The 14716-nt window shown below is 42.4% G+C and overlaps 1 protein-coding gene across 2 annotated transcripts in view; it reads left to right on the forward strand.

The window, feature by feature from the left end:
* KREMEN1 (kringle containing transmembrane protein 1) overlaps positions 1–14716 on the forward strand; it is a 98499-nt gene that overhangs the window by 14906 nt on the left and 68877 nt on the right. For both annotated transcript variants that reach the window (XM_003258040.2, XM_012508212.1), the window contains exons 2-3: positions 6462–6624; positions 11461–11552. In XM_003258040.2, coding sequence (XP_003258088.1) covers positions 6462–6624; positions 11461–11552 — 255 coding nt within the window. The remainder of the gene's footprint in view (positions 1–6461; positions 6625–11460; positions 11553–14716) is intronic.

Raw genomic sequence — 14716 nt, forward strand, 5'->3', positions numbered from 1 at the left:
CTCCCGACCTCAGGTGATCCGCCCACCTTGGCCCCCCAAAGTGCTGGGATTACAGGCATGAGCCACCACGCCTGGCCAAGTTTTAATTATTTTAAAAGAATACCTTGTTATAGTTTAAACATGAGCCTTAAAGCTGCAGAGCAGGTATTATACAACCTGGCAGAGTTTTTCCTGGGACTCTATTAGCTTGTGTTTTCCTCACTTATGATTAGTATAAATATTGCATTATATGATTTTAGTAGCATAAATAAATGAAGATGTGTTTCATCATATTTACAGCTGAAATTTTGATTAAGAAAAACCTATTTGCTCATCTGTATCTTTTTCCCTTACCACTTACCCATTGAATGCTAGGATTCAACACAGGATTCAAGCCATATATATGTTCCATCTTGATGGTAGCCTAACTTTAAACAGAATTGTAGTAGGATGATGTGCCCACATACTCATGTTATCTTGCCTTTTATAGCTCATTATTTTATGGACCAGAATAGTGTGCACATGCGCGCACGTGTGCATACACACACACACACGCACATATTTTGAGATGGGGTTCTCACTCTGTCACCCAGGGTATAGTGCCGTGGTGCGATCTTGGCTCACTGCAACCTCTGCCTCTCAGGCTCAAGTGATCCTCCTACCTCAGCCTCCTGAGTAGCTGTGACCACAAGCACACAACATCATGCTTGGCTAATTTTCTGTATTTTTGGTAGAGATGGGGTTTCACCATGTTGTCCAGGCTGGTCTCGAACTCTTGATATCAAGTGATCTGCCCGTCTCAGCCTCCCAAAGTGCTGGGATTACAGGCATGAGCCACCACACCTGGCCTCAGAATAACCTAAATTATCATGATGCTTATAATATTTCTAAGCTTATATAAAGTTTGATTATTTTTATACCTTTATGATTATACAATAATAATTTTTGGATACCTACTATGTACTGAGTACTTTACTTGCACACCTTCCAATTCTTCCAACTGCCCTGAGCTGTAGATAATCAAATCTTTCATTTTGCAAGTCAAGAAAATGAGGCTCAAAGAGGTTAGGCAAGTGCTTGTAGCTTGTAAATTGAAAAGCTGAGGTCTGGCTCTACAGCCCCTAACATAGGCTTTCCATACTGTACCACATTGTTGCTAGAAGTTGTGTGATAAACAAAAAAAAATTATTGAAAAAGTTTTCCTAGTTTTTCTCCTACCCCACAGGCTGTACTTTCTCAGTCATCATTGCAAAGTGTGATACGTTGGAGGGCCCCAGGGCTCAGCCCCAGATGTTGGGGCTGATACACATAGTATCCTATTCTCTCTACACGTAAGTGCTGGGGACCATATTTCTAGCTTTAGCTTCAGCCTTTTTCCTCAACTCCAGACTCATGTAGCCATTTGCTTACTCCACATCTCCACTAAGTTTTCTGAAGCTGTCAAGCTTAACCTATCCAAAACCAAACTCTTGATTCTACCCCAAAACACTCTGACCTTCCTGACCCCTCCCTATTACAGTAAATGGTATCACTACTCACCTGGTTGCTCAGGCCCCTTTGGTGTGCTGTGTGACCCCTCTGTCTCTCAGACCCTGTATCCAAACCCCCAGCAAATACTTTTGCCACTACCTTCAAAATATATCTAGAATTGGTCCACTTCTCACCACCCCACAGCTGCCAGCCTACTCCAGGCCATCCTTCTTTCTCGCCCATCCTTCTACAGTAACTACCTACTTTTCTCCCTGCCTAGTTCCTGCCTGTCAGTGGTTTTTCCTCCACCCAACAGCTAGACAATTCTATTAAAAGATAAGTTGCAAAAATAAATAAAAATAAAGATAAGTCACATTATGTCATTCCCCTGCTCTAAACCCTCCAGTGGCTTCCCCTTACACTTAGAACAAAAGCCAGAATCTCATTTATCTAACCCTCAAGACCTTACACGTCCTGACCTTGCCTGCCCTTCCCTGCTCATTCTTCTGCTCCAGTCAGACTAGAGGAGCAGCTTTGTAGCTCCCCAAACCTGCCAAACATATTGCCATTTGCAGGGGCTTTGCATTTGCTGGACCCTCTGCCAGTTACACACCTCCTGCCTCATTCACTGAGTTTGCTTCCTCCCTTCATCCACATCTCTGCTCACTAGATTTTCCCTGACCCACCCTAGGAGAGAGCCCTCACCATTCCATCTTACTCCCTTTACTCTGCTTCATTGCTCCTAATAGCACTTATCACTATCTGGTGTTCATTTTGATCAGTTTATTATAAACATGTAAGCTCCATGAATACAGGATATTTGTTCATCTCTGTAGCCCCAGTGCTGTGAACAGTGCCAGGCACATAGTATTGAATAAATATTTGCTGAACTAATTAATGAATAATTTCCTAGACATTAGATCTCTTGCTTTCACTCATTCTCTTTTCACTGAATACATAAATAAACAGTTGGCTCTGTGTGTGTGTGTTTCTTATTGGTTTAAGCTGCTCCTTGCTTATTTAGCCAAAGCTTACATCAGTTTCATAGCAGTAGAAAATAAGGGAGGCTGGGAGTTACATGATAGAACTTATGAACACAAAGAAGGAAACAACAGACACTGGGGTCTACTCGACGGTGGAGGGTGGGAGGAGGGAAACCAGCAGAAAAGATAACTGTTGGGTACCTGGGTGATGAAAAAATCTGTACAACAAACCCCTGTGACATGAGTTTACCTGTGCAACAAACCTTCACATGTACCCCTGAACCCAAAATAAAAGTTAAAAAAATTAACATAATCACGATAGAAAACAGTGTGGAGGCTCCTCAAATGATTCAAAATAGAATGACCATATTCCAGCAATCTCAGCTCTAGGTATATATTCAAAGGAAATAAAATCACTGTTTTGAAGAAAAAAAAATAAAAATAAGGGAGGTAGGGGCCTATTTACCTAATATGCACCCTAGTACTCTGATGAAATCAAGATGCACTAGATGACTTTAAATGCAGAGCATTCAAGTTTGTTTTCCTTGCTTTTCTCCGTAATTGATATGTACTGGGCAAGTCTGGTCAAAAAATAATCACAGAATCTGATACACTGCCTCAGTTTCACCAGTGTAACTGAGAACAAGATTGGGTCTGAGAGGAACAGACCCAAGCAAAGAAGCCTGCACTTTCCCATTTCCACTCTCAGATGCCATCTTGTCTCCATGAGGACTGTCATGTGTGTGGATTTTATTTATTTATTTATTGAGACAGAGTTTCACGCTTGTTGCCCCAGCTGGAGTGCAATGGCACGATCTTGGCTCACCACAACCTCCGCCTCCTGGGTTCAAGCGATTCTCCTGCCTCAGCCTCCCAAGTAGCTGGGATTACAGGCATGCACTACCACCCCCAGCTAATTTTGTATTTTTAGTAGAGATGGCGTTTCTCCGTGTTGGCCAGGCTGGTCTCGAACTCCCGACCTCAGGTGATCCGCTCACCTCGGCCTCCCAAAGTGCTGGGATTACAGGCTTGAGCCACTGTGCCTGGCTATGGATTCTTTTTATTACCCATTCTGCTACATTCTTTTGTATCACAAACCAAGTCATCCGAGTCTCAGGAACCCCACCTGTCCTGCAGGTTGCTGTGTATAGCTAAGACCTTCCATTGATCTATTGAGCGGCATCTCTGATTTCTGGCCCCTGGATCACCCTTCACACTTTTTGAAAAAATTTATTTTTATCCTATATATTTAAGGGATACAGTATGATGTTTTGATATACAAATTCTGATAGGAGAAAAACATGTATTAACACACAGCAATTAAAATTCTAGCAATTGGCAAGGGTTGGCTGATGTTCTTAGAATCATCTAGTCTAGTGGTTCTCAAACCTGATTACTTAACAGAACCACTTGGGCTGCCTTTCAGAAATACAGGTTTCAGGTCCTGCTCTAGCTCTGGGATTGGGATAGAGCTCTGGTGTGTCTGGTGTGGTACATACCACACACATTCTCTCTCTCTCTCTCTCTCTCTCTCTCTCTCTCTCTCTCAGATCACATATATTTCTTGTGATAGTAAGTGTTGTGAAGCAAACAAAGGGCAGAAAAATAGGAGTAAAGATGATGAGAAGGGCTTTCTGAGAAGGTAGTATTCAGTCTGTGATGGTAAGTATTAGGGGAAGAACATTTTGGGCAGGAAATAGCATAGTGTGTTCACAGAATTAAAAGCAGACCAGTGTGGCCGGAGCACAGCGAGTGAGTAAGGGAAGAGCTCTGCTTCATGGGAGGAAGGGGCTGAGGCAGCATCACAGAGGCCTGCAGACACCGAGGAAGAGTGAGTTTTGTTCTGAGTGCCATCATTCTTTAAAGAACTGTGGAGAATGGACTGTAAGAGAACAAAAGTGGAAGCTGTGAAACCCAAACTGTTCTCTGATGATAAAGGGGACTATACTGGTGGCATCAAAGACGGAGAGAAGGCAGTTTCAGGGTATATGTTTTAGGGAAGTCAACAGGACTTGCTGATGAATCGGAAGTGGAGTGAGGGAGAGAATGGGAGAAGCAAGAATGATGCTGAAGAGGTTCCATTAGAGGCAGTATAGGGTGTGGTCGAGTGCTCAGCTCCCTTATCTGTAAAATGGGGTACTAAGGTACCTCTCTGGGTTGGTGACAAGTTGACATTTGTAAAGCACTTAGAGTTTGGCACATGGTAAAACACTGTGTAAATATTAGAAATGATTTGGATGATGTTTATTCATCCAAGGTCGCACAGCTGGTCAGCAGCAGGTCCAGGACAAGAAGCCAAGGCTTAGTCTCTTGGTTTAGTGCATTTTATGTGACACTGAACTGCCTCCTTTGAACTTATTTATGCAGACTCTTGGTAGAGGGGTTTGGCCATTATGGTACACGAAGAGTTGCACTTACCATAACACATGAGCGTTGCACCAGACATGATAAATTGCTAGGGTTGGCAGGGTGTGGTGGCTCACACCTATAATCCCAGCACTCTGGGAGGCCTAAGTGGGCGGATCACTTGAGGTTGGGAGTTTGAGACCAGCCTGGCCAACATGGTGAAACCCTGTATCTACTAAAAATACAAAAATTATCTGGGCATGGTGGCGGGCGCCTGTAATCCCAGTTACTAGGGAGGCTGTGCCAGGAGAATCGCTTGAACCTGGGAGGCGGAGGTTGTGGTGAGCCAAGATTGCACCATTGCACTCCAGCCTGGGCAACAGAGCGAGACTCCATTCAAAAAATAAAAATAATAAAAAATAAATTCCTAGGGTTTCCTGCATAGGTGGACATTCAGATTATTTTGGCTATCCATAAAATGGTGCCATTCCAGACAAAACACAGGGCCTGGATGGTCGGAGGAAGGGGGTGCTGGAAGCGAGATGTTCTGTGGATAGTTTGAAGTATTAAAAGAAATTTCCAGAATGTGTTCATGTTGTTCACACGCTTAGACTGGAGTAGGCACATGGACGACAACAGGAGATGGCATTAAGAGTCCTTAATACTGGAAGTTATAGGTCAGTGCATGCCAGGAGAAGGAAAGAAGTGCAGCTAAGAATGCTGGTGTAACTCCCCCAGGTTGTCAGTTTTCTAGTGATATATCTTAAAGAAGGGTTTGAAGTGCTTCTATCTGTCAGTTTCAACTAAGCTAATTTTAAAAAATTGTTCTTTGTACTGTGCCTGTCTCATGAACCTCTTCGAGTTTAATGCATGCAATATGTGGGTGAAAATCCTATCAGCCTCAGTCCCCATCCCCCAAAGTCTGAGAAGCAGATTTTAGAAACACATTGTTGCACCTGTGAGGATTTGTCATTTTATTAAATTGGACCTGAGACCATTTTCAATGTGCCTCCTCAAAAGAATTTCAGAAAGAGGTGAGAGAAAATGCCAGCCCGGCCCTTCCTCCCTCATGTTGACTGACTGTTTTGTTGCACCTCTATCTCAAACAGCATGGGGAGGACTGTTCTTTATTACCAGGGAATGTGAGTCATTCCCAGATTTGTGTGATTGGGATTCCAAAGCATTGCTGTATCCGATGGTCTTATTAAATCCAAGTGTCAGTGCAGCCTTTCAGACTGTAGGGGAGAGCTCAGTTACAGCTGGTGACCTGGTTCTAGTTACCACACAGAGCCACTGGCGAGAGCAGTGACCCCCTCCGAGTACCCAGAATTCCACATGGATGGCTGTTACCAACTGTTCCCAGATTTAGGGTTTTCCTGGTTCACTTCATGGGCTCCAGTACACTTCAGCTCCCTGTTTATATCCTAGTTGGGATCTGTATACTTTAGGGGAAAATGTTCTAGTGTCTGTAGACAAGCTAGTGCCAAGATTAGCCTAGCTTTTTGAGGGTACCTTGTTTCAGATTTATTCAGCCCCAGAAGTGTTAACTGCACTGTGTCCAGGATCTAGCAAGACACTATCCATTTCCAACTTGGTCCAAACAAAACAAAACATCAACCAAAGAGGGAGGAAACTATGAATGTTGCCAGAAAATTAGTTTGCTCTGTCTTTTCTTTCTTCTAGAGTGTTTCACAGCCAATGGTGCGGATTATAGGGGAACACAGAACTGGACAGCACTACAAGGCGGGAAGCCATGTCTGTTTTGGAACGAGACTTTCCAGCATCCATACAACACTCTGAAATACCCCAACGGGGAGGGGGGCCTGGGTGAGCACAACTATTGCAGGTAAGATGGGGCCACTCAGTACTTTAAAACGATAGATATGTATCTAGTCTCTTCTTTCTTTCTTTCTTTATTTTTTTTTTTGAGACGGAGTCTCGCTCTTTCACCCAGGCTGGAGTGCAGTGGTGCGATCTCGGCTCACTGCAGGCTCCGCCCCCCGGGGTTCACGCCATTCTCCTGCCTCAGCCTCCCGCATAGCTGGGACTACAGGCGCCTGCCACCTCGCCCGGCTAATTTTTTGTATTTTTAGTAGAAACAGGGTTTCACAGTGTTAGCCAGGATGGTCTCGATCTCCTCACCTCGTGATCCGCCCGCCTCTGCCTCCCAAAGTGCTGGGATTACAGGCGTGAGCCACCGCGCCCGGCCTTATCTGGTCTCTTCTTCCAACCCCTTTCATCCTGGCTCACAACTAGGGAAAGTCTTTTGACCAACTCAAGAGACTTATCTTGTCAGTTTTTAAAGTATTTCTTCCACACTTTACACACACACATACACACACACAAAATTTACCACTCTTTTCTTTTTTTTTTTTTTTTGAGACGGGGTCTCACTGTGTTGCCCAGGCTGGAGTGCAGTGGTGCGATCTCGGCTCACTGCAAGCTCCGCCTCCCGGGTTCACGCCATTCTCCTGCCTCAGCCTCCCGAGTAGCTGGGACTACAGGCGCCTGCCACCACACCTGGCTAATTTTTCATGTTTTTAGTAGTGACAGGGTTTCAACCGTGTTAGCCAGGATGGTCTCGATCTCCTGACCTTGTGATCCGCCCTCCTTGGCCTCCCAAAGTGCTGGGATTACAGGCGTGAGCCACTGCGCCCGGCCAATTTACCACTCTTTTCAACATGGATTGCTTTAATGCTGGCTTTCAAAGCTCTGCTTTTCTGTCTGATCACTTCCTTGTCTCTTTGGGAGGGTTTTCTTAGTTAGCCCTACCACCAGTGGACAATACACAGTTAGCAGAGCACCCTATGCTACCAAGAATGTCGTGGTCAAACAGCACCATCTGTGACCCAAAACTCCCTCTGCTTCTGAACAAAGGAAGCTGCCTACATTATTCTCCCTCCAGCCAGCCCAGGATAACCTTGCTCTGGGAACAGCTGTCTCCATTAGATGTGTGCCATTTACTTCCTTTTAGTCGACTGAGGTGTTTCTTTGCTTTTCACCTCCTGTCTGACTCTAGCAGGGGATCTTAACCTGACATCCATGGTGCTTCAAATGTGATTCACAATTTCCTGGGGATGATCCATAGCTTTGATCAGCTTCTCAAAGTTATCTGTGATTGAAAACAAGTTCAGGATCACTGGTATGTAGGGTCCAGAACAAAGATTGTAAGCACTTTTGGTTATACGTTTGTGCCGCTTATGCCCAAGATCCTGGTAATGAGACTTATGGTTCAGCAATGCATTGAATTTAATTATTATTAGGACAGGTGCAAAGGCAGCCTCTTGAACTATTGGGACAGGGAAAAATGATTGTTGAACTATATACCGTGTCCCTGGTTCTACATACATTGGAATCTCAACCATGGCACTGTTGACGCAGCTGAGCCAACATATATTTTCCTGTATTGTGTGGGCCACACTGTTTACCTTTTGCCCTCTACATACCTTTGCTAACACTCTAGGGCCCTTGTAGTTGTCTCGAAGTCACCAGGCCTTTAGTCTATGTTTTCTTTATCTCTATACCTTTGCCTATCTTGTATCAACTGACCATTCCCTCCTAGTTGCTATTGACTTATTTTGTTTGTTATAAAAGTGTTAAAAGCTTATTCTTAAAAAAAAACTTCTCAAACACTACAAATATATGTGGTTTAAATAGTTAAAGTTTCCCATTTTACCTATTTTCCCTGAAACCCTCCCCACCAAGTCCCAAGTCCCAGAGACAACCATTTTGGGTATTTGCCACTTCACATTTTGCTATCTGTTGTATTTTACTGTTCAAGTTACACATGCTCATTAAATAGTTCTTTTATATTTTATTTTCCAAGTTATATATGTTAATTTATTTTTTTCATAAATTAAAAAATTAGTCCCACCTCATTTTTTATTACCTTCCCCTAGGTTTTCTATTCATAGGAATAGTTGGTTGGGTTGGGAAGAGTGTTTAGGAAGAGAGACCAGTGTTTGGTTTTTGTTTTTCCATAGTTGCTTATCTTCTTGTTCCAAAGTATCTCTTGGTAGTAGGCTGTTGGTTTATTCTATTGCTCTGTTGCTTCCTATCAAGCAAGTCTTCTCAGAAGAGCTCATGTTTTTAAGTCTGACTTTAAGGTAAATTTTAAGTTTCCAGTGAGGCCTAATTTATGTGAAAAATTTTTCTTTCTTGTGGATTAGCACCCACTTCTACTCACGGGCTCCTAGAAATGTACCCGTAAACATCCATTAAGAGAGCAGTGAGAGCCAGGAGGGACCACCTTTCTCCTTAGCCCTGGTCAGCCATCATATCAAACCCTCTCGTTTGATCTGATGGAATGCAGGAGACTTGAACTAGTTAATACCAGTTTATACTTTGGAAAAGGGAGGCTGAAATTGTTGATTATCACATTGATTTGATGGAATGCAGGAGACTTGAACTATTTAATACCAGTTTATACTTTGGAAAAGGGAGGCTGAAATTGTTGATTATCACATCAAAGAGTCCAGGCCTTTTGTTTTAGCACTGTAGCAAAGTCAAGGATGAATTTGCTTGTTCTTTATTAAGCTATTCAGATGCTTTTCAATATGGTTTTGACATTGATAATAAACAGTTTTCTAAGGGCTTTACCAAATAAATACATCAAAGCTGAACACTGAATAGAGGGAGGAAAATGACAGTGAAATACTGTTTAAAGAAGAGCTTTGTACAAGTTCTCCTACTTTGATTTCTCAGCTGACACCCGACACCATGTTTGTCTTGTGTGACTTTTTCAGACCCATCACATTAGAGATGTCTGAGACTTGGTGAGTGATGGGAATGCACTTTTCTGGGCTCAAAGTAACTGGCTTAGAAGGGAAGGCAGAGACTAGGGAAGAGCAGAGTTGGTGCTGGCACCTGCCTTTGGGCACAAGAAACAAAAGGACGCTTTGTACTTTGGGAAAGCTTATCTTCTACGCCACATGATAGGCTTAGCCCACTCTGGCCTGATGGGGGTTGCTCCCAGCTCCTGCTGCAGGATCTTTATGCCCATTTCCGGCCTAACCAGAGTGTCAGCTTTCCAGTGTTCTGAGTCTAAATAAAAGGGGCTTGGAAAGCGGTGAAGAGAGGCGAGCCTTTTCTGTGTGTCCAGTAGCCCCTGCTGTTTTATTTATCTGCTTCAGTAGTGTTGCTTGTTATTGTTATGCCATCTATGAGTTGAAAAGACCTTAAAGCATATTTATTCCAGGCCATTCTCATTTAGAAGTGTGAAATAGATCGTTAAAAAATATTATCTCCATATCAGAAGTTGGTACCTCATGACAGGATCACAAGTTCTAGCTGAGACTCTGACGCAGTTTTCTTCAGTATTCTCTGAGGAGTCAGCATTTTGAGGAAGGAATAGCACCCATTTCTAGCAAATGTGAGCCTCATCCTGGTGAAAGCTTGTCGGTGGAGTCTTTATTTTATTTTTATTTTATTTTTTTATTTTTGAGACGGAGTTTCGCTCTTGTTACACCTGGCCCAGTGGAGTCTTTATTAAGTGAATTTTATTTTACTGTTTAAAAATTACACCATTGGAGTATTCACTATAGAGGAAATAAAATGAAACCAGAAAAGAAAAAAAGCTGAAATCACCAATAGTTCCCGTGTCTAGAGATACTTTGTAAGAGTTTGGTGTACATTCTTTCCTAAATAAGTCTTTTCAAAACATGGAATTATGTCATCTATTGGGTTTTATAACTGCCTCTTTAAAAAAAAAAATCTCATAAGGCTGGGCACGGTGGCTCACGCCTGTAATCTCAGCACTTTGGGAGGCCGAGATGGGCGGATCACTTGAGGTCAGGAGTTGGAGACCAGACTGGCCAACATGGTGAAACCCCACCTCTACTAAAAACAAAAATTAGCCAGGCATGGTGGTGGACACTTGTAGTCCCAGCTACTCGGGAGGCTTGACGCAGGAGAATCACTTAAGCCTGGGAGTCAGAGGTTGCAGTGAGCCGAGATCATGCCACTGCACTCCAGCCCAGCCCGGGTGAAAGAGTGAGAGTCTGTCTCAAAAAAAAAAAAGCCTCATAAGGCATTATGAATATATTTGCAAGTTAATAAGACTGGTCTCTATACCACATATTCCCTTCTATGGATATACAATTTATTTAACCAAACCTTTATTGTTGGATATTTGCTGTTTCCACCTGTTTTTTGTATTATAAAAATGTTTTGTTGAACATCTTTACAGGTAAGATTTCCTTAGAATAAATTCCTAAAGAGGAAATTGCCAAGTGGAGGGTTTGCATATTTCTAGGGCCTTTGGCTGTAATTCCCAAATTGCTGCTCTGACCATTTATGTCAGTTCGCATATTCATCAGCAGCGTCGAGAGCCCCTATGCTTACTTAGCCTTGGAATCTCCATGTTCACATTCAAGGTGCCAGTGCTATTTGGCATGATGTGTACAATGGCCATTTGTCCTAGTTATACTATAGTGAATTTGCCTAAACATGTATTACCTTTGCTCACTTCCCCCCAAACTCTGAAGTATATGTCAGAATAGATATGTTTGTTCTTGTAATATTACCATTTTTTCCCTTTTGATGAGAGATAGCACTGAGATACAGACCAACTATTAGAAATAATACAGAAGCTAAAGCATTTCCTTTTCTGTGAAACTGAAAATCAATTAACCAGCTGAATTAAAACATCAGAAGTCATCAATTTTATCCTTTTCCCCAACAGAAACCCAGATGGAGACGTGAGCCCCTGGTGCTATGTGGCAGAGCACGAGGATGGTGTCTACTGGAAGTACTGTGAGATACCTGCTTGCCAGAGTAAGACTGTGATACCCAATGTGATGGTTTACAGGACTGTGAACACTAAGAGTGCAGAGAGGGAGGCCCCTGCCAGAGGTCAGGTAGTTAGGCTGGTGGATTTCACGGAGCATGTGAAAGGAGAAGCCATCCTGGGCTGAGGATTTTCACTTCTCTTGTTGAGGCTTTTCAGGAATAGGAATGCTGATTTCCTTAGCATCTCATTCTAAAGGTATTCCCTTGATGGGTAAGCCCCATGAGAATTCCTACTTTAGGTTAATTTCTAATTCTTTCAGGGATGGAGAGGGCAACCGCTCAGAAGCAGCCTAGGGGAAAAAAATATCTTGTACTTTTTGGAATGAACATCTTTATACACAGTGAAACTCAGTTATGGTACTACTTATTACTTGGATTTGAATGGGTCCCCAGAAGTGATATTTGATAAATACCTTGTTAAATACCATAAAAAGCTGATATGGTAGTTCTTTTACCCACATTAGCCTAACATGTTCTACTGTTTATAATAATAACTCACAACCCAATTTCTTCAGCCTTTTACTAAAATGCCTGTTTTCTAACTGTTTCATTCATTTATTCCTGTATTCACTTTTTTTCCTTTTTTTTTTTTTTTTTTGAGACAGAGTCTCGCTCTGTCACCAGGCTGGAGTGCAGTGGCATGATCTCAGCTCACTGCAACCTCCACCTCCTGGGTTCAAGTGATTCTCCTGCCTCAGCTTCCTCAGTAGCTGGGACTACAGGCGTGCGCCACCACGCCCAGCTAATTTTTGTATTTTAGTAGAAATGGGGTTTCACCACGTTGGCCAGGATGGTCTGGATCTCTTGACCTCGTGATCTGCCCGCCTAGGCCTCCCAAAGTGTTGAGATTACAGGCGTGAGCCACCACACCCAGCACCTGTATTCACTGTTTAGTATATGCAAACTACAAAGACAATAGGATACCCTGACCCTCAGGAGTGTATGGTATAGGATGAATCTTAAAAAGATACAATCATGCACCACACAAAACAGACCACATGTACAATGGTGGTCTCATGTGGAGTATCTCAACTGATTGTTCAGTCAGTTACAGATCACACTTCTTTTTCTACTCTTCTTTCTTCCCTTCTCACTACTACATTTGACTAGTCTTTTTTTTTTTTGCTACAGAGTCTCACTCTGTCGCCCAGGCTGGAGTGCAGTGGTGCCATCTCAACTCACTGCAACGGCGCCATCTCGGCTCACTGCAACCTCTGCCTCCTGGGTTCAAGTGATTCTCCTGCCTCAGCCTCCCGAGTAGCTGGGATTACAGGCATGCGCCACCACGCCCGGCTAATTTTGTATTTTTAGTAGAGATGGGGTTTCTCCATGTGGTCAGGCTGGTCTTGAACTCCTGACCTCAGGTGATCCGCCCGCCTTGGCCTCCCAAAGTGCTGGGATTACAGGCGTGGACTAGTCTTTATATATGTATATAAAGATTATAATGGAGCTGAAAAGTTTCTGTTGCCTACTGATGTAGCTGTCATGATGCTGTAGTGCAACACATTACTCATGTGTTTGTGATGATGCTGGTATAAATAAACACACACACTGTACTTCCAGTCACACAGAAGTATAACATATACAATTATGTACAGTACATAATACTTGATAATGATAGTAAACAACCATGTTACTGGTTTATGTATTTACTATACTTTTTACTGTTATTTTAGAGTATATTCCTTCTACTTATTAAAAAAGCAGTTAACAGTGAAACAGCCTCAGGCAGCTCCTTCACGAGGTATTCTAGAAGAAGATTGTTTTCACAGGAGATGACAGCTCCACGTGTGTTATTGTCCCCTTCCAGTGGGACAAAATGTGGAGGTGGAAGACAGTGATATTGATGATCCTGACCTTGTGTGGCCTAGGTTATTGTGTGTGTTTGTGTCTTAGTTTTTCAAAAAAAGTTTAAAAAGGAAATGAAAGTAAAACATTTAAAAAATATAATAGAAAAAAGCTTATAGAAGAAGGATATAAAGGCTGGGCATGTTGGCTCACGCCTGTAATCCCAGCACTTCGGGAGGCCGAAGCGGGCAGATCACTTGAGGCCAGGAGTTCCAGACCAGTTTTGCCAACATGGCAAAACCCCATCTCTACTAAAAATACAAAAATTAGCCAGGTTTGGTGGCATGCACCTGTCATCCCAGGTACTTGGGAGGCTGAGCAACAGGAATCACTTGAACCTGGGAGGCAGAGTTTGCATTGAGCTGAGATCATGCCACTGCACTCCAGTCTGGGAAATACAACAAGAGTCTGTCTCCAAAAAAAAAAAAGAAGGATATAAAGGAAGAAAATATTTTTGTACAGCTATACAATGTGTTTGTGTTGTAAGCTAAGTGTTATTATGAAATAGTCAAAAAGCTAAAGTAATTAAAAAGTTTATAAAGTTATAGTAAGCTAAGGTTAATTTATTATTCAAGAAAAATAATTTTTAATGAATTTAGTGTAGCCTAAATGTTCAGTGTTTATAAAGTCTACAGTAATGTACGGTAATGTCCTAGGCCTTCACATTCACTCACCACTCACTCACTGACTCACCCAGAGCAACTTGCAGTCCTGCAAGCTCCATTCGTGGCAAGTGCCATGATATAGGTAAACCAATTTTTATCTTGTATACAGTATTTTTACTGTAGCTTTTCTATGTTTAGATATGTTTAGATACGTAAGTACTTACCATTATGTTACAATTGCCTACAGTATTCAGTACAGTAACATGCTGCTCAGGTTTGTAGCCTAGGAGTGACAGGCTATCCCATTATAGACTAGGTGTGTAGTAGGCGATCACATCTCAGTTTGTGCAAGTGCGCTCTATGATGGTCACACAACAACAAAATTATATGACAATGCAGTTCTCAGAACGAATTCTTGCCTAAGAGATACATGACTATACTTTTAAACAAGGTAAAGAAAATACTGTGTGTAGAAACGTCTTGCAGAAGGTTTGAACCACAGAAACTAAAGCAAGATCTGCTTCTATAAGGAGTCTATTAATGTAGTATATATAATGTATTTTAAAATATGCCAAAAGAGCTCAGTGCCTAGAGCTGAAGAAAAAGACAGTGAATTCATAACATTCTATCTGGGTTATTTTTTTCTTATTATTTAAACCTACTCTTTGCCTTGCCATCTTTCTCACCTCTCAGGTC

Source organism: Nomascus leucogenys, chromosome 7b (genome assembly GCF_006542625.1).
Source record: "Nomascus leucogenys isolate Asia chromosome 7b, Asia_NLE_v1, whole genome shotgun sequence".
NCBI lineage: Eukaryota > Metazoa > Chordata > Mammalia > Primates > Hylobatidae > Nomascus > Nomascus leucogenys.